The sequence below is a fragment of the Culicoides brevitarsis genome, chromosome 3 (assembly GCF_036172545.1).
Source record: "Culicoides brevitarsis isolate CSIRO-B50_1 chromosome 3, AGI_CSIRO_Cbre_v1, whole genome shotgun sequence".
NCBI lineage: Eukaryota > Metazoa > Arthropoda > Insecta > Diptera > Ceratopogonidae > Culicoides > Culicoides brevitarsis.
In genome coordinates this window covers 24,575,636-24,600,561 of record NC_087087.1, presented here as the reverse complement: position 1 = coordinate 24,600,561, position 24,926 = coordinate 24,575,636, and the positions used below count along the sequence as shown (strand labels likewise).

General features: G+C 29.9%; 4 protein-coding genes across 5 annotated transcripts in view; 2 read left to right on the top strand and 2 right to left on the bottom strand.

Moving 5' to 3' along the window:
* LOC134836028 (uncharacterized) overlaps positions 1–6,222 on the bottom strand; it is a 31,947-nt gene extending 25,725 nt beyond the window's left edge. Inside the window, exon 1 of the mRNA XM_063851147.1 lies at positions 6,148–6,222. Within this exon, the coding sequence (XP_063707217.1) occupies positions 6,148–6,184 (37 nt within the window). The 5' untranslated portion in view covers positions 6,185–6,222. The remainder of the gene's footprint in view (positions 1–6,147) is intronic.
* The window catches only part of LOC134836030 (cytochrome c oxidase subunit 6A2, mitochondrial), a 351,497-nt gene that overhangs the window by 51,763 nt on the left and 274,808 nt on the right, over positions 1–24,926 (top strand). The window lies entirely within an intron of this gene.
* Positions 11,204–22,272, bottom strand: LOC134833091 (lysine-specific demethylase 5). Its single transcript, XM_063847284.1, has 7 exons — positions 21,586–22,272; positions 17,358–18,929; positions 15,911–16,105; positions 13,807–15,851; positions 12,731–12,980; positions 12,140–12,668; positions 11,204–11,601 (listed from the first exon to the last, which is right to left on the bottom strand). The coding sequence occupies exons 1-7, from the start codon at positions 21,820–21,822 to the stop codon at positions 11,423–11,425; spliced, it is 5,007 nt and encodes a 1,668-aa protein (XP_063703354.1). The 5' UTR covers positions 21,823–22,272; the 3' UTR covers positions 11,204–11,422.
* On the top strand, positions 24,042–24,786 carry LOC134834901 (uncharacterized). The gene is made up of 2 exons (XM_063849706.1): positions 24,042–24,217; positions 24,270–24,786. Exons 1-2 carry the CDS (start codon positions 24,164–24,166, stop codon positions 24,675–24,677), a joined length of 462 nt encoding a protein of 153 aa, XP_063705776.1. The 5' UTR covers positions 24,042–24,163; the 3' UTR covers positions 24,678–24,786.

Genomic DNA, 24,926 nt, shown 5'->3' with positions numbered 1-24,926 from the left:
GAAGAGGTCATCGACAAACCTTTTTTTGTGTGTTACGTCTAACAAAAAAGAAAAAAAAAGAGTTTGAACACTCCCTTTTCGCTTTCACGTTGCTGCAGCATCCATAAAAGTTGCACAACTTCCCTCGTTTATTGACCATTTATGAGCGATAAATATCAAAAAACTGCATCGATTGTTGGTTATTATTTATGAGTAACAATAAACAACAATAAAGGCACCCCAAAACTAAGCTTGTAGCGATTTATATTTTTGTGCAATGATGACGACTATCTGCGATGCCCGATCTCGATTTGCGAAATGGTTTTCATCTTTTTACTCGGTTTTGATGTGTTTTGAGGAGTTTTATGGAAAAATGTAAGTTTTGACGTCTGTCTGTTACTTTTGAAATTTATTTTTTTAAATAAAGTCCTCAAAATTTTCTTTTAAAAAGGAAAAATATTCAAATTTTTATTTAAAATAATATTTTTTAATTTTTTTCAAAAATTTCCTTTGATATTTAATAAAAAAATGTAAAAAAAATTCTAAAAAGATAAAAAGTTTAATTCTAAACTGTAAAAAAATCTAGAAAAAAAATTTTTTAAATTTATTTTAAATTAATATTTAATTAATTTTTAATAATGATAAATTTAATTAATTAATTTTAATTTTTTTAAAACCATTGAAAATTTTTTAGATTTGTAAAAAATGCAACAATTTGAAATAAATTTAAATTTTTTTTTATGTGAAAAAGGCTTGACAACTTTAACCCATCAATTACTCAAAAAGCATCGAAAGTGGATTAAACCGATATCATAAACAACAATCAATTACCCCCATTGACGATGCACCAAAAAAAAACTAAAATCGATTACTCCTTACATAACCGCAAGTCGAGCTGTTGTCTTTTTAAAGATTAAAAAATTTCGTTATTTCCAATCCACCTGTAAAAGGTAATTTTTTCGATATAATACCAAAATTATGATCAAATTGTCTATCCTCCTCTAATGAATGTCTTTTCTTTGTTTCTTTTTTTTTATTTTTATTATTTTCAGCTCATTGATCCATTCATGTAATCAATAATAACACTTAACCACGAAATTTGAGTTCGACTTCAACTTCACCTCACTACCATCCATGGATGGAGAAAAATGAATGCTTAAAACAAACAAAATTGTTACAGTGACGAGGTAAGCAATTGGGTCAAAAGCAAGTCATTTCAAATTTTTGTGATTATTCGTTTTACGGCTCGAATTGTTTTATGATATTGACACTAATTTTTCGGCAAATTTGCGTAAGAAGTGTGCCCACCTCCATTCGGAGAAACAAGCATTTCGCAAAAAAAAATTAGCTGTAAAAATGACATTTAAACGATTTTTTTTAATTAAGAAAAAAACAGTTCTACAAGTAGTTCTTGCAATGCATAAAATGGCAATTGATATTCGCCTCACATATTTGGTCAATTTGTTTTCAACGCCACACACAAGCTTGTCATGTTTTTTGCACGTTGTTACTTGTCGCTCGCGACTTGTGTTAATTAATAGCAAAAATCGAAGGTACAGCGTAAAAAATGTGAGTCAAGTAGTTGATAATTATTATTGGGTGTCATTGCCTCACCGCAGCATCGATTGAAGTTTTTTTTTTCTTACTTCTGTAATTGAAGGGTTTAACGGTGTCATTTTGCAGTTAATTGTCAGTTACATCGGTAAGTTATGTTTGTTTTACATTTGTAATTATTGGGTTTCTTTTTATCTTTTTAGGTTTCAGTTTGGATAAAATGAGAAAGGGAATTTGGACATTTATAGATTGTGGGCCTTTGAGGTAAGTTACTTAACTAAGAAAAGTTGGCGTAGAAGAGCCAAAGCTCCGAGCCAAAATGATACGCCATCAACTGACAAGAAACTTGAGATTCGAGCGCTTCTTTGAGCTAAAGCATTGCGAGAATGAGCTGGCTAGATCTGATATTTTTTATAGATGTGCTTTGTCCTTTAACCGTTTTAGTAGCTTGTACACAAATGAAATGTCTGCCTGCAATTTTAAGAAATCTGTACTGTTAAAATTAAGAAATAGCCATTAAGATGAAGGCAAAAAGATACGTTTTTTATGCCGACGATCATCCACCAATGGCTTTTCATCCCAAATTCACTCTCATTTACTATATATGGCATCCATATGGGGAGCATCTAGTCACGTGAACCTTGAAGTTCTTCCACGCCTCCAAAACAAGGCAATGAGGTTCGTTTTCTTCCACAAATACAGTCACCGCTCACTATCTACAACAGAACTTTACAAGAAATACCGAGTCCTCAAAATTTCCCAGCTGATCAATACGAGCGAACCATGACTATTTTCAAAACGATGAAAGGCATGACAAAGACGAACTTGATTATCCCCTTAATTCGAGAACGACAAAGCTATGACACCCGACGAAGATCCTGCTATCCCGTTCAAATTACTCAAGGAATAGTATCTTTCACGAAGGCTTGAACTTTTTCAATAAATTCCCTGTAAATGTCCGCCGAACCGAGATCGTTATCTACTTTAAATCAGAACTGAAAAAAACTTTGACTAACGAATACTGATCTGTTCTTACGTCCCTTAAGTTAAGATAGCTATAAGTATTAGAATAGGTCAAAACTCCAAATTGTTTTACTAATATATGTCACCTACTGACAAAAACAACAAATGCTAAAGTGGTAGTTTTAAGCAAAGAAAAAAATATTTAATGAAAAGACTGATGCAACTTAAATTGCCGAAAAATAAGAAGCTTCGGATTGCAGAGTATCAAGTACCATCTCGATTCATTCAAAAATGTTCAGAAGAAATAAATATCATTTAACCGGTCATCTTAATCCAAAGAACTATGAAAAATCTGTCAAGGAGTTATTTAACTTATTCAGCTACTTCACGAAGAATTTTTGTTTAGAAATTAAAATTCAAAATTATCATAGGTCACAAATTGCCATATAATTCCCCTCCACTTCCACATCATAAGGAAATCTCTTTCGGAAATGGTTCAGCATTGCTTTTATTACAATTAACCGACTACAGATTTGATCTGACCTACATTCAAAAAGTAAACACTGCTTACATTGTCATGCTCAATGCATAGGTCACGTACAATTTGCACGTCGTCGTCGCATACAGCGCGCAAAACAATGAACAACTAAGGTCGCTTCAGCTGCGTACATCTGAAAGAAGCTGTAACTAAAATCCATCTCGGCTGTTGTAACTTTTCGTGTGGCTAATCGTGAGAATTTCTGTGGCAGAACCGTTATTGTTTTGTGCCTTCAGAGTTTTAGCTCATTCCGAATTCAAAACATGTAAAAATCAATTGCACGTACAACAATTGCAAAAAGAAGGCGCACAATGACCTCTAAAATGGTTACTTTGCTTGCATTTGAATGGCTTCGAAGGAAATGTACGTGCGTAAGTGCTTTATTTGGGGACTTTGACCGAGACCCATTTACTGTTTTTGAATTCTTTTCTAAAGCTCTAGCCTTCGGATCGGTCGTTAAAAACCCTAATTAATGTTTTTTTTTAATTTTTTGTTGCAAGCAATTATTTATTAGTAACAATATTTACATAAATTCCCATAAAATCATGCTAATGATCATCTTAGACCTCAATAAAAAGTCGTATTAGAATGATCGTACCTTATTATTAAATTGTTTATTGTTTGAGTGTGTGTGTGTTTGTGAGTCTGTCTAAATAATGCAAAATAATGATTATTATCGTTTTTCAGACAAACAATTGATTCGATGATCGTCATGCATGTTTTATGTACTTCTAAGGCGGTAGATGAAGCGATTCAGCAATTCGGTCACATACGATCATCATCATCTTTTTATGGAGGTTCTCTCGGAGGAATTTAACGGAAAACGTGACATTACAATTTTTCGGTTAACCATGGAGTTGGTAAGTATTTAGCTAATGTACTGATTTTGTGGAAAATTGATGTTTCGCAACTTATTTTTTTTTTACTTGATCTTTAAGAAGTCTTTAGAAGCTAACAATATTAAAGCAGGTGAAAGGCAACTAAACAATCTCTGTGATTTTAAATACTTAGAAAATCAACGAACCAAATGGCGACAATTCGTGGACCTTCTTTGCTCATTATGAGGACACTTTTGAATCTTTGGATAAGAGACAAGGCGTTAACAAAACTAAGAGCTATCGAAAGTGAAAAGGGCAAAAGGGACAATGCGAGGCTCAACTACACATATGCCTAAAGGGACATGATTGGGGGCACTGGGCTCTATTTTTGAAATCCTCGTGAGTTTTGAGGTCCACGAAGAGTTCTACTTTGATCTTAAATCGAGATCTCGTCTTCCTTGGAAACGCTGTGAAGATTTTCATATCATTTATGGAAGCTTATGGAAAAGATTCTAACTAATTTTTGAAATGATGATAAAATACGAACAAGCAATGACAATATACAAGATTACAAAGGGACTAATGAGGATGAATCTTACAATTCTTCAACGATACAAGGAGAAAGTCTAGATTACAAATACCTATTTCTTGAACAAGTTACTCATGTCAGAGTGTTTTCATGAAGGAATAAACTTTTTCAACAGACTCTCTTCAAAAGTGAGACGTACTGACATTTTTCCTTATTTAAATCAGACTGAAATAAATACTGACCAATGACCGACTTAGACATCAATGTTTAATTAATTTAATTTAAATTTACTTTGTCGGGTAAAATAAGATTAAGTCTTACTTAAAAATCCATTCAGATCTTTTTAAATTAAAAACTTTGGTAAAAAAGTTTCTCTTTCGAAACATCAACTCCCCACATTTGTCAGAATTTTTTCCATGCCACATCAAATCGTCGTCATTATGTGTGATTTAGAACTCATTCATGTGTAACTTGTGTAATTTAGCCTACAACAAAGTCACATCAAATTACCTCGGCAGCCCACTTACCAACTTTGACATTCATGCTGCTCACTTGTGTCGCTCACAATTAGTCCCTTTTGACGAAAAAATAAAAATGACTCACTCTCGAGCTTTGAAACTTAATGAACAATTAACCGCATACTTTTTGATGCCAAGGCTTCATGGCATTTGGCAGCTGGCGCATAATATAAACATTTTAACGATGTGTTAATTTACGATTCTCGAACTAAAAATTATTATTGTTTATTTGTTTAAAGCTTGCTCGAGTTTTTTTTTTGTTCATTAAATTTTCAGTAATTTATAAAGCGAGAGATAAAAATCGTGTCGAGCTGAATTCAATGAGTGCTCGCGATTATTAATAAATAAATAATAATAAAGATAATCGGGTGAGATAATGAGCTGGAAAATGCAACTAATTTAACTGACCGACTAATGTCGAATGAAAAAAGTAGTGCACGCACAACTAGAGTAAATTGCACAAAAAAAAGAAGTATTTCATACAATAATGAGCGCAATACGATTTAATGATGATGGTGAAGTAATGGCGCGAGTTACAAAAAAAAAATTGACAAAGCTCGATCCAGACAGACCTTTGTGGTGATCGTGTTGCCACTTCCACTCCCTTTTTGAACAAACAAATATTCATAGTTTTTTTTTAATACAAAAAAAAAATATTTCATGTCAATTATTACACTATTATTATAATATTGAACATTTCTAAACTTGTACACAATCACTCTCGAGAGATCATAAAATAGCCACTGTTGCACTTTATGCGCTGCTTTAATTAAAGGCAATCCCCTTTTTATTATTATTTTTTCACTTTTTTTTCTCGGCAATATTTTATTTTATAAATTTTTGCATGACACATACTGCTAGAAGCATTAACTGCCGGTATTTTGCAATAATTTTTTTTAGAAGAATTTTACAAAAAAATTGTTGAAATCTTTCCGACTTGTTCTGCAATATTCACGAGGAGTGCCCAATGTCGAGTTTTTGTCGTGAAAATTGTCCAATTTTATTTTTCATGTTTTTATAAAAGTTTTTTTCTTATAGAAAACTCGAATGTGGCAATTTTTAAATTTATGTGACATTTTAAACAATGAACATTCTATCTTAATTATTTTATTGTTATTCGGATTTTTAATAGACTTTTAATGTCTTTTATTTAATTGACTTGACTCGAGTGTCACTTGAGATTTTGAAATCGGAAATAAATTGTCGAATTATTGAGCTGTAAAATTTGCATTCAATTTATTTATTTACCTGTTGCATGTTTGCTCTCCACCTTATCTGGCGGCATTGCGAGTAATCCGTTAATTGTGATGGAGATTATTAGGAAAATTGTAGTGAATTTCATTTTTAATTATTTTTTTTATTAAATTTTTATTTTAATTCAATTAATTTTTTTTCACAATTTTTTTCTTATGTTTTTTTTTTGTTTCTTAAGTTTTAAATGATTTTTCACTTAATTTTTTTTTTATTTATGAATTTTCGACCCGAACACTGTTAAACACTGACGATGTTAACTGTCCGACAGCCAACATTCATCTAAGCCTCGCTAGTCTTAGGTGAAAATGTTTATACGAACGCGAGTTAAATGTTTACAAGATATTCGTTGTTGTTCGTTACACGATGAACGACGATCAATTCACTCATACAGCTGATAGTTTCGTTATTTGTGAGTTAAAGTGAGTTACTGGCTTAAAGTGTTGAACATTTTTTTTTGATGAAATTTTCGTGAAAATTTTTATTAAATATGAAAAATGAGTTAAAAAATATAAAATTAATATTAAAAAAAATTAAAATTAATAAAAAAATAAATGAAAATAAATAAAATATTCAATAAAAAAAAATTTAATAAATTAAAATATTTAAAAAAACTCAAAAATATTTTTTAAAAAATGAAATATAAATAAAAATTTTTGATAAATAAATTAAAATCCAAATAATTTTTATTTTTAAATAAAAAAAAATATTTTAGTTTTTTTTTTATTATTTTTTAATAATTAATTTGAAAAAAATTAATAAGGCCGTTCAAAATTTTTTCCGATGTTTTTGTCAAAATTTTGGGGCAAAATAAAAAAAAAGTTTTGAAATACTTTTTCATACAAAATGACAAAATTTGTACCAATTTGGGCCCTTGATGAATATTTTAGTAGTTCTTGTGGTATTTACATTGAGATTTGATAATTTAAAATTAATCTCAGAGTATTTCAAGTTTAAAATTTAAACAAAAAAATTTCAAAAAAATAACTGTCAAAAAAATTTTGAAAAATAATTTTAATAATTTTTAATTTTTTTAGAGAAGAAAATTTCGTTTTTCAATACAAAAATTCTTTAAATTTGAAAATATTTTAAAATTTTTTTGAAAATTCATTGAAAAAATATGGAAAAAGACCAAAAAATGGTCAATTTTGATGAAATTTTTAACTTTTTTTGCCCCATTGGATTTTCGGCTTTTAAAATGGGGCAGGGGACAAAAATATAGAAAAAAATTTGGAGCGGCCTAAATTAATTTAAAAAAATTATTGACTTGAAAACTGATTAATCAATCGAAATTCAAATCGTAACATGCCAATTTGCTCCTTTTCCTTTGTAAATAATTTACAGTCAAGTCTCCATTTATCCGTACTTGGCACCATTGGAGGAATCAAAGCCTGTAATTTCGAAATGCAGTCCTTTCTGTATCGCGGAATGATGATCGTCGTCATGTTATAAACGTCAGGTCTCACAGGACGCTCGTCCGGAATCGAAGGAGTAAAAGTTATTTTTTTTTTTTATTAATTTTAAAGATTTTTATCTTCTTTAAAATTTGTTCATGAAGCAAAAAAAAAATATTTTTATTATTAAAATTATTTTAAGTTTTATTTTATTAAAGAAAGTTTGAATTTTTTAAATAAAATTAGAAAAAATAATTTTTTTAAATTTTATTTAATTTTAATAAAATTTAATAATTTTAAAAATTTTTACATTTGGACCTCTTTAACTCCCCCTTTTCCCAAATTGCTAAATATTCAATAAAATATTCGAAAATACAAAAAAAAATTTTTTTTTCTGAAAATCTCGGCAAAATAAAAAGAAAAATGATGGGAAAATTTAAATTTTTTTTAAAATTTTAATTTTTTAAGGAAAAATTTAAAGAATTTTTTAAATTTTAATAGAAAATTGGAAATTTTATGACGTACAGCATTTGGCTAAGTATACAAATTTTAAATTAGTCTATTAGATAGTTTAAATTAGATAATTTAAAATAGTACGAAGAATTTTAAATAATTTAACACTGTCGATATTTGACGTTTTTTGATTGATTTGTTGATATTCAGACAATCATAAGTAATGCACTTAACTTTTTTTTAACCCACGCAAAAAAAAAAAATGAATCAATATTTATCAGGAAATAATTACAAAAAATTTATTAGTCAATAGAAATTTTATTTTTTTACATGTTGCAAAGGGACAAACTCTTGCACACCTCAAGCCAACATATGAAAAAAAAAACTTTACGTGATCGATTGATTTATGTCTAACGATCATTCTTGATTAATGTCTCCCGACATAAACTAAGAGATCATATAAATTTACATAAACTTTATTTATTTGCATTGACTGGCAAAGCCATAAAGTAAACTGTAAATAAATATTTGTAACGACATTGGTTTAATTGATTGTATTAGGAAATCTGCATGTGATTGACTTCCTACTTCTGTGTGTACAATTTTCAAACTCAGTTGTACAAATATTTAACATAATAAAAGGAGTGAATGTGAAGCCATAAAATGCAAACAAAACAACATAATTAAAACACAATGTTTGTTAATGTTTTAGAAAAATAATAATTTTTTGTTAGGAAATCTTGTTAGTCGTTAAATTTATGAATTAAAAAAAATGTAAATATGATTTATTTATCCAGAGACAATATTTAAACAATAAGTAGGAGATTTTTTTGTCGCGACTCGAAAAAAATAAAAAATTATTCATGCTCGAGACTGAAGTGCACTCTCGTGTCTATGAAATTATGAATTATTATTATAATAATGGAATACTATTATTATTGTTGTTGTATTGAAAGTTAGGCCAAAAGAAATTATTTTTTAAAATTTTTTTCCCCGTTTTGTAAGTTTATGAAATTTATCTAATTTTTTTTTCTTAATTTTTGATTTAAAAATAAATTAATTTAATTCTTTCTTTAATTAATTTTTATTTTAAATATTTTTTATTAAATTTAATTTATTTTTTTTTAAAAAAATTTTTAAAATTGTTTTAAATTTATTTAGAATTAAAATTTTTTTTAAAATTGAATTAATTTAAATAATTTTTTATAATTATTAAAAATTCTTTTTATTTTTTTATAAAATATTTTTAAAATTAATATTTAATAGAAAATTGTAAAAAATATTTAAAAAAAAAAAAATTAAATTTAATAAAGATAATTAAAAAAAATTAAATTATTGAAATTGTGAAAAAAAATCTTTAAAAATTAAATCTTAAATAAATCTTAAATTTTTTTTTTCAAAATTTAAAAAAAATAATTATTAAAAATTGTATATTATTGAAATTGTGAAAAAAAATAAATCAAATTTAATAAAGATAATTTTAAAAAAAAATAAATTATTGAAATTGTGAAAAAAATCTTTAAAAATTAAATTGTAAAAAAATTAAATCTCAATTTTTTTTTCAAAATTAAAAAAAAAATTATTAAAATTTAAAAAAAAAAAAAAATATTTAAAAATTTAAATTTTTTTCTTTTTTCCGAAAATTAAAATACAAATTTTTAAAATTTTTAAAATAAGAAAATTTAAAAAAAAAAAAAAAAAAAAATTGTATCAGCCTAATACTCGAGATAATAATGAATGAAAAAAAGAAGGCGAAGAAATTTATTTAAAACTAAAGAAAAAAATTATGAAATCAAAGGCTTGTAATGAAGAAATTGCACCGAGTAATGTTATTCAAAGAAACAATGGAATTCCTTTTATTTTTAATCGTGTCTCAAATATTTGTCTCATGTCATAATATTTTAGCGATAATAAGAGTGTGGCGAAGTGGTAAAAGTGTGACTTTGATTAAATAATAGGAAATAATTAGACTCACCTTAGAAGTGACATTTTTTTAATTTTTTTAATTTAAAATATTAAAAATAAAACATTAATTTAATTTTTTTTATTTATTTATTTTCATCATCACTAAAACAAATATTTTTATATTATAGATTTTTATGTTATACATCATAGAAATAATAATAATATTCTATCTTAATAATTTTACATTTTTTTTTAATCGTAAATCTACCTGCAAAGTTTAATTTTTTGTGATTTTCTCATTTTAACATTTTTTTCTGCTACTTTTTTTTTAACTTTTTAAATAATTCTTCTCAATTATTGTTATTATTATTATTTCTAATCATTATTTCTTAAATAGTTTTATATAATAATGTAATTTATCTCTGATTGTAATTTTTCTAACATTGTGACTCTTACTTGATAATAATTTTTAATTTTATGGATTTTTCTTTCATTTTTTATATCAAAATCGTGTTCTGTTCAAGTGTTTTACCAAAAATTGTGTGCCATGTGGTGATAAATGTTCTTTGTACGATTTTTATTTTGAAAAAAGTGAAAGAACTGAAAGATTTCTCGGATTTTGCTTCCCAACAGAGTGACGGGAAAATTTTTCACTAAGTTTTTTTTTCTTGTCTAAAAAAGCAGTTAAACCACTTACAACTACAAACTGTTCTAGTTTTAAAAAGAAACTTTTCTAATCTTTTTTTTAAACATTTATTTGCTTATTTCGAACCCTGGTAGAAATTGTTGTCATTTGCTCAATACTTTTTTTTTGTTTTAGATGAAAAAATAGACTTTTGACAGTCATCTTTGAATTTTTTTGTTTTTTTTTTATTTTTGATATTTTTCATTTTTATTTTGTTTCATTTTAGGCACACATAATATTAATAAATTTTTTTTATTAATTTTTTGCCTAAAATTTATTTTCTTTTTTTTTAATTAAAGCAAAAATTAGCAATTGGAAAAAATTAATTTAAATTAAAATAAAATCGTATCAAAATTTAGAATTATAAAAATTAAAAAATCAGAATTTTTTTTTTAATAAAATCTAATTATTTTTTTTATCCTGATTTTTTTTTGGATTTCTTGTCAATTTTTTGTTCAAAAAAATTTAATTTTAATAAAAAAATTTAAAAAGAGTCTCTTAAAAATAATGAAAGAACACGTCACCTAAATTAAAAAATAAACTACTCCAACCTTTTAAAAAACTTATTTCAAAAATTATATATTTTTTTTGTCTCTCAATATGGATTAATAACACAAAATTTTTAAGGTATGGTTGTTTTTTAAAAACTGATTGCGCACTTTTCTTCAAGGAATATTAAATAAATTATTTTTTTTTTCATCTTACTTCCGTCCTTAGCTTAAAAATATGTTTTCTTCTTTTTTTAAGTATATATTGAAGTTTTATTGTTTCTATCATAATCTGTGTTTTTTTGTGTGAGTGTGTTGAAAAGTTATAACTACGTACCTCAAAAGATTTATTCTGCAGTTACTGCAGTGACATCTGATAATTTAGCCGCATTTGCTGGCGATTTTTTACATATTTTACAAATGTAATCGTCATCTGGCTTGATTTGACGTTTATCGAGACCGACGCAGAGCATGTGAAACCATTTGTTGCATCCGCCATCACATTGAATCCAATCCACTTCGATTCCTGAGGAAGAGAAAAAAAAATGGAAAAATTAATTTTATTTACAAATTTAATTTATAATCAAATATAAAAAAAAAAAATAAATGAAAAAAAAAAAATTAAAATTAAATTTAGGTAATTTAATTTTTAATTTAATAAATTATGATTGAATTAAATTTTCTTAATATAATTTATTTTAATTTTATTTTTATTATTTATATTTAAATTTATTACGAAAATTAATCTTAAAAATTTAAATTATTAGAAATTAAATTATTTAAAAATTTAATTGTTTAAAAATTAATTATTTAAATTAAATTTTTATTATAAAATTTTTAATTTAATCTAATTTCTAATTTTTTAAATTAATTTTAATATTTATTTAATTTATTTTTTAACAATTAAATTTTTAATTTTAATTTTTTTATTTTTTGCCTTTGAAAAAAAAATTTGAGCTTTAATTTAATTCGTAAGAAAATAAAATTTTTCAAAAAATTTTAATTTTAACAATTTTTTCTCAAAATATTTAAAATTAAATAAAAAATTTTGATAAAATTCTTACCTGGCGGTCGCGAACAATTCGAAGCACTGCACTCTTCGTCCTCGTCCGACGTCATGCTCTGATTCATGGTTTTCTTATTGACATTTTTGGTTGTTTTGCGTGGTTTTTTCTTCTTCAGCGAATTCGGTGCCGACACCACAGCACCTGTCGCATTCACGGCTGCCGCCACGGGACTCGCCTCATTATTATCCTTTAATACTTTTAATTTTCGGCCGCGTTTGAGTTTCTTTCGCGGTTGTCGCGCACTCGAATCACCGTCTTCCGTATGACTTTCCGTCTCAGTTTCGTGCTCATCATTCGCACTATCGTCCTTATTCGATTCATCCAAGACGCCCTTCTTTGTTGTCGTATTTTTGTTTTGCGGCGTCAAAACATTCGTTTCGCCATTTGTCACAGCAGCATCTTTGCCCGCTGCCGCAGCTGCCTTCTTTGCGGAGACCTTTTTGCCGGAAGATGTGAGACTCGCACCCAAATCCGTGGATTTGCGTTTCTTTGATTCTTTGACTAGATTCTCGTTGGTGTGACCAGGCTGAAAAAAAAAATTAAAAAAAATTAATTTTTGAGGGAAAATGAGGAAATTTCAAGACTTACCGTTATGTTGTACTTTGAATACATGTAAGACAGATCGGACATTGTGGGTTTGGCTGCCACCAAAAGACGCCAGAGATGGTTGGTTTCGTCGAGTGAGACTTCGAGGAGATCTCCTTCCATCATGAGACTGTCTAAGAAATCACGCGTGGAGTCTTTCAACTGCACGAACGGCTCCGTGCTTCCTTTGCCGTTCATCGATGGGAGCGAGTCGGATCCTATTTGGTTGGGGTTTGAATTCGGGAAGTTTGGCCTGTAAAAATACAAAAAAAAATATATTAAATTTTTGATTTTTTTTCAGAATTATTTTAACATTTTGAACTTTTTTATAGTTTATTAAATTAAAAAGGAAAATCCAGAAAATTTTCAGAAAATTCAGAAAAAAATCATATGAAATTTTTAATTTTAATTTTTTCCATTTTTTCAAATTTTCCTTTATTTTTTTTTCCTTTATTTTGATGATTTTCTATTTTAATTTATTTCATTTTTTTAGTTTTAAAATTTTTTAAAAATTATTTTGACAAAAAAAATCTTCAAATTTATTTTCAAACTTTTGGTTTTATTCTCATAGTTTAATTTTTTGAAAAAATAAGAATATTCTAAAGTTTCATAAAAAATGATTTTTGAGGAATTTTTCAAAAAAATTTAAAATTTTGATTAATTTTTATAAAGTTAGGTAATACTTTGGAGTTAATTTTCATCTATAAAAATTATTTTTCAGAATTTTTCATTTAAAAAAAAACTTTCAATAAAAAAAATTAAATAAATTTCAAATAAATTTATATTTTTAATTTTAAATTTTTCAATCAAAAATTTAAAAAAATATTTTATTTTTTTTATTTTAGTTTGAAATAATTTTAAAACGACTTCTATTTTTTATTTTTTTTTGTAAATTCTTAAAAAATATTTTTATTAACTAATTTTTAAAATTGCTGATTTTTTTTTAATTTTAATTATTTAATAATTTTTAAATTAATTATTGTTTAATTATTTTTTTTTATATTTAAATTTTTATGAATATTTTTTAAGAAATTTTTTATTTTTGAAAATTAAAAAAAAAAAAATAGGAAAATACTCACATTGGCGACGATGGCGCTGAACTTCCATCCAAATCGTCTTCCGCCACTTTCTTCTTCTTGTCGTGCATTTGGTCATTTTCGTCATTATCTGAACTATGTTCCGACATTTCCTGCGTCAAATTCAATCGTTTATTTTTGCGATTCTCCTTCAGTTTCGCCAAGCGTTTTGTCTCCTTGGCCACTGCCTTTTCCGAGTTTGCCGCTTGATCTTGCATCTTTTGCGAAAATTGCGACAATTTCGCGATTGCCGCTGCAACATCTTCCCTTGCCAGTGCTTGCCGCGCCCTATCTTGCCAATTCATCGCTCGTTCCGTGAGACATTGCAGCGCTTCGCCCTCCGGCAATCGAATCCGCAACTTTTGCAACGACACGAGAAGTTGTAAAATCGTTTCGAGTCGCGGTCGTCGCGATCTGCAACACGACGTGCACAAATATTTGACGTCACGATCGAGTTCCTTGGCTTTGGCGGCGTTTTGTTTGCTGCTGCGAATCAAGTTTTTCGGTAACGGGACACACGTGGAATGGAACCAATCCTTGCACAGCTGACAGTTGTACATGATGCCGCAGAATTTGCGTTTGCACGTGCAATAGTTGTCGGTTTCGGGGTTCTTGGCGAGATTTTGTTTGCGTAGCTCGAGCATTTCGCGCATTTCCTTCTCCTCGGCCGTCTTAAAAGCAACCACCATTTGAAGTGGGCCCATATCTTCGGTGAATCGTTCGAAAATTATGTCGTCGCTGTGACGTTTTTTGTATTTGGCGGGCAGCATGACGGCTTCGTTGCGCGGCGAAAGGGCGTCCATCAGCGAAAATGACGAATATTTCTTGAGGAAGGTGCGGGAAGTGCGTTCCTTCCAGGCGCGCGCATCCGTCAAATGCATCTCCATCCGTTTGAGTTCCTTCAGTTGGAACGGAATGTTCTTGCCGCGGTTCACGACGTCCTCCAACGTGTGGAAATACGGATAATTCTCGTTTTGCTGCAGAATTTCGACGGTATTCAGCCAATCTTTCGCCTTTTTCAGCGCATCGCGCAAACTATTCTCCGACGGAAGAATTCCCTCGATGTTTTCGGCGCGACTCAGGAGCTCCTCGATCTCCGGCACGTGATATTGGGTGCCAGATTCGAAGCAACGTTTCGCCTGTTCCTCCCATTGTTGCACTTCCGTCATGATTTTGTGCAATTCGCCCAACTCTTTTTCGAGCAAGGTGTGTGGGGTGCATTGCATACCTTCGTTAAAGAGTTTCGTGACCATGGCGAAGGGCAATTTGTCATGAGTTTCGCGCAAACTGCGACAATTGTTGTAAAAAGCGACTTGCTTCAAGCGGGACTTCAGCGCCTTAATTTGCGGCAACTCAATACACAAGGAACTTCCATCATCGATCGCTGCTTGCAAATCATGCTCTTTTACGGTTTTAATACTTTGCTTCGCAAGAGCATTCGCTGTCTCGATAAATGCCTTGCCCATGCGCTGCAACTCCCGCACACTGTTCCCCTCGATAATCGTGCAACAGAGATTATCAATTTCCTGCACAAACATATCCAGCTCCTCGATCGTCAGTTTGTACTTTGTTTGGTCCGTATTGTTTCGCGTGCGGGTCCGAATTTTATTGATATCCAACTGCTGGATCACCGTGACGCACTTTTCCGCCTCAAGCACTGCCGAATTCAACCGATCGAGTAGCACGGAGCTCGGAAATTTCTTCGTTTCCGCTTCGTTTGCGAGATCTTGCAACTCTGAAAGCGAAATTTTACTTTCGGCATTCGGATCGAGGACATTCCGGACCTTTGTGAGCCAAATTTCGAAAGATTCTGCCTTGACTTTGAGTTTTCGCAGCATCAGTGGAAGCTCGTCGAGCGTGTAGCGATACTTGAGAACGTGCTTTTCCGGCGGGCATTTGCAGAGTTCGGTGTAGTGACGCAAACAGGCGAGGCCCGAGGGGCAGGAACACGTGACGGCGGACAGGAAACAGGTCGTTTTGCAGATTTCGCATTGGCGTTCGTCGTCGGGGAGGAGTTCGAAGGCTTCGCGTTCCGCTTTTGTGACGCCCTGGAATTTTTTCTTTGTTAAAATTGATTTTTAAAAGATTTTTTTTATAAAAAACTCACCCATTCAAGTAAACTTTTGCGTAATTTCTTCTCGGTGTCGACCATTTCAGCCATGTCGAGGTAACAAGCAGTGGCGATGCCTAGATTTAACTTGTCGGGATCGAGTGCCATTTTGCAGACCAATTCGTCGTGGGAGAAGACGCAGAAACGACGAAGAGTTGAATAGTGGTTGACGCATTCGCGACCCATTTTGAGCTGAAAAATAAAATTTTTCATTAGAATTTTTAATTTTTTTAGAATCTTTTACTAAAAAATTTTGAAAACGTTCTTGAAATTTCATGAAATTTTGAAAAACATTCTTGAATTGTTATGAAATTTAGACAAACATTCTTGAAATTTCATGAAATACTGAAAAAAATTCTTGAAAATTCATGAAATTTTGATAAACATTCTTGAAATTTTGAAAAACATTCTTGAAATTTATGAAATTTGAAAAAAAAATCTTGAAATATTCAAAAACATTCTTGAAATTTCATGAAATTCTGAAAAACATTCTTGGCATTTCATGAAATTTTAAAGAACATTCTTAAAATTTCTTGAAATTTTGAAAATTATTCTTGAAATTTCATGAAATATTGATAAAAATTCTTGAAATTTTGAAAAACATTCTTGAAATTTATGATGAAATATTGAAATTTCAAAATTCTGATTCTTAATTTCATGAAATTTTTAAAAACATTCTTGAAATTTCATGAAATTTTGAAAAGTATTCTTGAAATTTCATGAAATATTGATAAAAATTCTTGAAATTTTGAAAAACATTCTTAAAATTTCATAAAATTTTGAAAAAAATTCTTGAAATTCTATGAAATCTTGATTAAAATTCTTGAAATTTAATTAAATCTTGATAAAAATTCTTGAAATTTAATCAAATCTTGATAAAAATTCTTGAAATTTCATGAAATACTGAAAAAAATTCTTGAAATTTCATGAAATATTGATAAAATTTTGAAAAAATTCTTGAAATTCTATGAAATCTTGATTAAAATTCTTGAAATTTTATGAAACCTTGATAAAAATTCTTGAAATTTTTAAAAAGTCTTAAAATTTCATGAAATATTGAAAAAAAATTCTTGAAATATTATGAAATCTTGATAAAAATTCTTGAAATTTTCTGAAATCTTGATAAAAATTCTTGAAATTTAATTAAATCTTGATACAAATTCTGAAATTTCATGAAATACTGAAAAAAATTCTTGAAATTTCATGAAATATTGATAAAAATTCTTGAAATTTCGAAAAACATTCTTGAAATTTCATGAAATATTGATAAAAATTCTTGAAATTTCGAAAAACATTCTTGAAATTTCATTAAAATTTTGAAAAGCATTCTTAAAATTTCTTGAAATTTTTAAAACCTTCCTGAAATTAATTGAAACATGTTTGAAATTTTATGAAAACACCAAAAAATCTCTTATAAATTCTTTTAAAATTAAAATTTTCTTACCCAATCAGCCGGCGCAAAGTTAACTGCTTCCGCAAAGTTATATCCTTGGTTAAAACCTGCATGATAGGCTCGCGGGAAGGTCACGACAAACTCTCCGGCATGTTGATCCGTGCGATAAACCTCGACATTATCCTTCATCAGCAGATTTGGGTTGAGAATCGTGACTAATTGATGCAAGAGATCCGGTTGTGAGGCAAATAATTCTGGAGCGGCGCGTTTCATTGTCGTCTCGAACGCTTCAGCGGCCTTTCCTGGCACGCCATACCACGTTTTCGGCTCGCCCCAGTGCAAATAATTGATCGAATAGCTCCAATGGTCCTCGTTGTGCCAACAAAATGTCGCAAAACACATGCCCACATACATCCAGGGGATCTTCATGCCGCTGATATCGGCATTGATATGACCCAAAATCGATTCGTCGAGTACGGGCAAGTTGTTGAGGTTCCACAGCGACTCTGCGTATTCCTGGTCTTGCGAAAGGAGAAAAGAAGAGCTTTTGGTCGGAAATCCACTGCCATGTTCCATCGTATGCAGATCGGCGCCATATTCAACGGTGACATCTTCATCGATGCACGACACAATTCGCCAAAATTCCTTCTCGACGACATCTGTGGGCGTCATGTGGACCGGCATATTGAAGTAATTCGACTTGAATGCGTCTGCCATCTCGCCAAATTGCTGCAATGTGTATTCGCGTTGTGCCTGTTCGAAGCCAAATGCCTCGACGGGCTTGTTGACTTCCTCGACGACGCATTTTGGACAACGCCAGTCACCTTTTGGGATGTCCTGCAGTGGCGGCATGAGACAAAATGTGTGATAACTGTCGTCGCAGCCGTCACAAAGCAACATTGCTTCCTCGACATCGCCACGTTCGCAAATGTGACACACATATTTCGCGAGCGGATCGTGTTCGTACAACGCTTTGCCGTTTTTACGCTTTTCCGGGGTACGAAGACGCAATCCCATGCCTGCCATTTTCGATAAAGGACAATGTGGCATGTTTTCCCCGGGTTCTTTTTTAATCGGAGACGTCCCAGGAGACATGGAATTCGGTGCTCCCATAGTTCCTTCCTGTTTTTGCTGCTGCAGGAACCGTTTGCTGCGACGCGCTGTCGTTTCGGTCGGTGGTTGAACAGCTTGACGTGCGACAATCTTGTGCGGCTTGTAATCCTGATCGTCAGATTCGGATTCGAGCTTCGAATCGATCGTTTTGCCGGTGGTATAGACATCAAAGGGATACAAAATGCGCTCGTAGTGCCCTTTTAAGATGCCCCCGATGGATTTGCCGATCGGGTAGCCCATGCGTTGGGCGATTTTTGTCCATTTTCGCTCTTTGGTGACCTGCTCCAAGCCACCTTCGTCGGTCACGAAGCGATGTAATGTGTACAAATCGAGAGCTTGACGTTCGACCATCGGGATTTTCAGGGAGGAGCCTTGCAATTCCCAGAATTTGGCGATTTGATCGAGAAAATTCAACTTGATGCGGGTTTTGGCTTCCAACTCGTTGATGCGCTGCACGCGCGGTGTGAATTTCAGTTTGTCCACGTCGACGGTGAATGGTGGTTGCCATGACTGAAAAGAAATAAAGGATTAAAAATTGAATAAATTTTTTTTTAGAGACGGTAAATTTCCCATTCGTCGGTTTTTTATGAATAAATCAATCAAAAAAGTTCAAATTATGTTACAAATGTCACAAAAAATGTGTTTGATGAAAGATTTGTCATTTAACCCTTTCACGCTGAATAAAATTTGAATGTAAAAATTACTGTTGAGCTACATTTGCAACGATATGTTAAATGCATTTCATCGGTGATTGTCGATTTTTTATTTTTTTAATGACTGTGCTAGACTTTGTTTGTGAATGTGAAATTTGCACTTGAAATGTCATCAGAAAAATTACTGAAAAAAATTTTGCAATTTTGAGGTAATTTCAATGATTGATTTTTTTATGATTTTGAAAAAAATTTAGTTAAAAAAATTAATTAATAAATTTTAAAATTATTATTCATGGAAAAAATGTAAATTTTTTCTTTAAAAGAAAAATAAATTAATATTTCCAAATTTAAGTTAAAATTTTAAAATTAGTTTTTTTTTGTCACAGTTTTTTAAACTTTTCGATTTTTTTCGATCATTTTGAAAAGTTTTTAAATTTTAATTAATTTTTAAAAATTATTTTGATAATAATTAATTGTAAAAAATATTTATTTTTTATAATTATTTTATAATTTTTTACAAATAAAAAATATTATTTTAATTTAATTCCATTTTAATTTAATTTAAGGGTTTTTTTTCATTTTTAGTTAAATTTTTTGTTAAAAATCTTGATTTTTTGTAATTATTTTTTTTGAACTTGAAAATTTTCATTAAAAATTAAAAAAAAATAATTCATTTTGTAAAAATTTTTAATAAAATTAATTATTTAATACCTAATTTTAATTAATAATTTTTAAAAAAATTATAAAAATTTTATAGAAATCGCAAATTTCACACTCATCTCACTCTCTCACCGTGTTTGACCACCTTCAAAAAACTAGAAACAAACAATTTGCATGCGTAGCGTTTATCACAGCTACATAAATGCATAAAAAACAGTAATTGAAATTGTACACGAGTGCAATGACGAGCTTCGTATTACAACCTCCGACAGTGAAAATTGTTATTAAAATGTAGGAAATTGCAACACGGAAAAATACTTAATATTAGGCTGAACTTAAGATTTTTAACTATTTTTTTATTAAAAAATAAATATTTATTTAAATAAAAATAAATAAAATTAAAATAACCAAAAAAACATAAAAAAAACTAAAATAAAATAATATTAAAAAAAAAATAAATAAATTAATTAAATTTTTTTTTTCAATTAAAAAAAAATAATAAAAATTATTTGAGATTTAATAGCATGAATATAATTAAAAATAAATTAAAAAATTATTAATTAAAATTTAATTTAATTTTTTTCTGAATTAATTTTCGTCATAAAATTTTAAAAAAATATTTTTCGGGGAAGTAAAAAACTAAATTTTGGAAAATATTTGCCAAAATTAAGTTTAAATAAATATTTGAAAATTTTCGAAAATTTAAAAAAAAAATTTTTTTTTCAGGCAAATCAAATAATTTTTTTAATACATTTGCTAAATTAAATTTAATCAAATATTAATAAAAATTTCGAATAATAAAAAAATACGAAAATAAAAAAAAAATTCTATAAAAAAATTTTTTAAACGTTTTAAATCGTCACTTCAGTATTTAGACCTTCATATTTAAATAAATAACAAAAAAAAAACGAATTTCACAACATTTTCACTCATTGCACTCGCCTAACGTCCCTAATATAATTTTTTGCATCCGTGGCGAAAAAAAACAAAATAATAAAAATCACTAATTGTTATAAAGAACTCTTCAATTAGATCTTTCCGTAAAATTTGATTAATTTAATTATACACGTCTACCACGTCGTACAACGAACAAAAAAAAATATTTCGTCGTAAATCTCTATCATATCTACTCTACACTCTATGTTTGTTTTCATTTCATCGACTTTCAAAATATTTTTTTTTTTTTGCGTTTTATGGCAGCAGCAGCAGCAGAATGCAACTTTGCTGGGCAACTTTACATGCATGCCTCGAAACGTGTTTCGGGAATCGCATCGGACCTTATGTAACATCACAACTTTTCTCTTTTTTTTTTGTGTCTTGCCTTTGTTTCACTCCACTTTAACAATGGACACTGACTTAAACTGGCTCGATGCAATTTTTTAACTGGATCACTTCGGAATTATTTTAAAATTTCGCGAAAAATTATTGGAAAATGGGAGGAATTGATGCACTTTCGGGAATTTTCGGAGGAGGTCTACGTGCCAGTCGCGTAGAGGACAATGTTCGTCGTCGTTGTAGACATGTAAGGGACGAAATCTACGTGATTTTTACAAAATGGCTTCAATGACGACGAATGAGTCGGTCTGGGGGTCCAAAATAGGTCACAATAAATTTTTTTGCGATTTTTTCACGAAAATCCAGGATTTTTGGCAGAAAAATTGGGATTTCGAGAGGTTTCATTGTCTTTGGACACGAATTCGGAACGATATCCAGCGTCTCATGCGATACTTCCTCATCCATTTTTGTTTCAAGATGGTTGCTGTCGTTACCGTACGTCCTCACACACGACGAATGGGAAGTTTTCGCGACACTTTTTCACTATTTCGCGACAATTGCGGCACTCGAACACTTACCGGTGGCGGTCGAATCTTGCAAATGCCATATTTTTCGGCAATGGGCCGGATTTTTGCGATGTATGTCAGGGGATTCTTGAACTCCTCCGCCGTTGGTACGAAAATGGGGCACTCGGGTGGCACTTCAAAGTGGAACTCTTCGAACTTTTCCATGGAAATTTGCGGCTTTTGTTTGCCATTCGTGATGGGTGGCGATGCGGGGCACGGCTCTTCCTTGATCGGAGACGCTGTTGCCATCTTTGGACGCGATTCTACGGGATTTTCCTACGAAAGAAATTTGTGGAAAAAATTTCCACGCATCAGCCGCTTGCTGTTCACGCTGAATCACTTCTTTTCTTTCTGCTAAAACGCACTTTTTGCGTGAGTTTTTTTGTCGTAAATTCTTGGTTTTTGATGGATTTTGCTTGCTTTTTTGACAATGCACAAAATGAGTAATTTCTATTGCATAAAATGTCCAATTAAAGTTCACACACAATTAGTTTTCACAAATCCATATTTTTATTGTGTATGGCACATAAAGACGATTTTTGTCGCGATTTTCACTATTTTATGCCGTCGAACACACGGAAACGCTCGTAAACACTCATCGTGACGCGATTTTCAACGAATTTTCCTGGAAAAACGGGATTTAAGAGACGCGAAAAATCGAAAATAAGATTTTTAAAATATTTTTTTGCAACTTGCTAATTCAGGCGTGCTTCTGTATTTCGGCATTTTGCAACCCACGCAGAGTTTTTTATTCGGAAGATCACAGTACTAGTGAGACGAATGAAAATGATAAAGTTATTGTTTTAAATTTCTGAAAAATTTGGATTTTTTTTAGCCATTTTCAGAGATATTTAGGTTAATTTATTTGAATTAATTTATTTTTTTTTTAAATATTCGAGGCCTTTTAATCCAAATCAAAGTTGTTTGAAGGACTTGAACTTGGATGGGAGACTTGGTTACAGGGTTGCCAAATTTTTCTCATATTAAGTGAAAAATTTCACTATATTTGATTTTAAAAATTCAATTTTTCCAAGTTTTATAGGAATGTATCACTCTTTTAACATTTTTTACCCAGAGAATGTTATTTAAAAAATGAAAACTAAAAATTTATAAAAAAGCTTTAAAATTTTAAAATACTTATAAAATTACCTCGATAAATCTTAAAAGAGAAATCTCAAAGTCTTTAAATATCTTCCTTCCCCCTTCATTAGGTTTCATTGAAAATTTACTGAATTTATCTATTTCTGAACTTCCGACTTCATTGACCCTTGACAATAAAATAGTTGAGCCCTTTTCATAAAATGTGTCTCAGTCTTCCTTATTTTCATAAAATAAGGCTTAAATTTTCATTGCTAAGAACATCAATTTTGATCATAGGGAGAGCATTTTATTAGGTTAGGTTTGAGGATGCATCACCGCGATCCGAAGATCAAAAGCATTTTATTATTAGTATTCTAAAAAATTAATGATTTTTACTATAAATTTAAAAATTAAAAGAAAATATTTTACTGTAAATTGAAAAATTAAAAAAAAATATTAATTTTTGTAATTAATGGAACATCATTTTAAAATTAATAGAAATATTTTGTTTTGTTGGATTTCTCCCATTTTAAATTATTTTATTTAAAAAAACTTTTGTTATCTTTCAATTTCGTTAAAAATTTTGAAAAATTAATAAGAAGTTGAAACTTTTAAAACCTGCCTATTTTCGTTAATATAACGTATTATTTTTTTCCATAAGAATTATCTACAATACGGTAATTTTTGTACTGATTAAGCGAAAAATTTGAACGTTGTCGATATAAAACTTTTTAAAAAATGAAATATTTAGGTACCGATTTTGTCAAAAAAAAAAAAAAAAAAAAATATTAAAGAATTGTCAAAATCAGCTAATTTAAAATTAAAATTTTAAAAAATTCTTTAAAGATTAGCCATTTTTGTTTGAAATTTTTTGTTGTTTTATTAAAGGCTAAAAATCTGAAATTTTCTGAGAAAATACACTAAAACAGTGAAAATTTGGCAACCCTGACTTGGTCGCCTGTCGCCAAAGAGGATCGTGACTCATCATTTTCATTCGTCTCACTACCGTATTCGCTCTAAAAGAAACTTGGGTTTGCAGGTTGTACAAATACGGCAGTGAGTGGAAATCGAGTTACGAGCCTCAATTATTTGAATGCAATTTCCGTTGAATATGTTATAGATCAGGCACAAAACTAACAAAATTATTGTACATTGGGGCAAAAACCAAGAATTTGCTTTGGGACATGATTTTTACATGTGCTTTGGGTTTCTTTAATTTGCATTGGATACTCCTTTACATTCTAAAATCCGAAAAGAACAATTTAAAAATTAACCCCAATGCACATTCTAAAATCTTCTCCCAATGCACAATATTTTTGTTACTTGGTAATAAATCTCTTTAATTTTTAAGTCTCGCCCATGTCTCGTAGATTACCTTGCTCCCGAGACATACATTTTTTATAGTAGCATTGCGAATCGAGAAAATCTGGCAGACCTACACAAAATTCTCGTTAAACTCCGAAAGAAGCCAGGAAAGTTCTGTTAACAAATCCCGGAAAATCACAGCAAAATGGGTCTTAAAATGGCAGAAAATGACAGTTCTGAGATTGAAGCACATCAAATGGTGAGTTGCTTCTCGAATTCTCGACAATTTTTCAACAAATTCTTATTTTCAGCATCAATCGATCATGGAAGAAATTATCACTGTTCGATATTTACAACAAGCAATCGAAGAAGTGAGTGCCCTTGAGACTGATTACCCGAAACTCAAAAAGCCCGAAATTTCTCACGAAACTTTCGAAATCTTGGCAGAAACCAAGGCAAAGCTTGTGCAGCTCATTTCGGAAGCAAATGCGAAAAAGAAGCGCGACGAGAAAGCTACAAAGCTCAAAGAAGACCTGGCTAAGGCAATTGCGGAATTGCAGTACAATCTGAAATTGGCTCAAAACCCGAAGGAACATTTGGCCCAGGTCAAAGCGGAAATTGCAAAAATTGAAGCTCGAAAAGAAGAGCTTAAGCAGCAAGCGAAAGATATCGAAAATTTTGGAATTGCAATTATGGGAGATCGTTATAAGAAAATGTAAAGAGTTTAAAGTCGTTGGTCGATAAATTAATAGAGAAAATGTACATTTGAGAGTCAAATAAGAGAAATTTAAGAATTATTAATTTGAGAGAAAATATTGAAATAAATATTTACGCATATTAAGATTTTTTAGTTTTTTAGAGAAAACGAACAACTTGAGCGCATTTTAATTTTCGTTATTAAAAAGAAAAATTTTAAATCAAAGTTCATTTTTTTATATCTTAATTTTCGAATATGAAATAACTTTAAA

Coding starts and splice junctions, on each gene's coding strand:
- LOC134833091 (XM_063847284.1), bottom strand. CDS start 21,822: ATGGCAACAGCGTCTCCGATCAAGGAAGAGCCGTGCCCCGCATCGCCA. Junction 15,852..15,910: donor GCAAAAGTTTACTTGAATGG/GTGAGTTTTTTA, acceptor AAAAAATTCCAG/GGCGTCACAAAAGCGGAACG. Junction 12,669..12,730: donor ATTCAAAGTACAACATAACG/GTAAGTCTTGAA, acceptor TTTTTTTTTCAG/CCTGGTCACACCAACGAGAA.
- LOC134834901 (XM_063849706.1), top strand. CDS start 24,164: ATGGGTCTTAAAATGGCAGAAAATGACAGTTCTGAGATTGAAGCACAT. Junction 24,218..24,269: donor AGATTGAAGCACATCAAATG/GTGAGTTGCTTC, acceptor TCTTATTTTCAG/CATCAATCGATCATGGAAGA.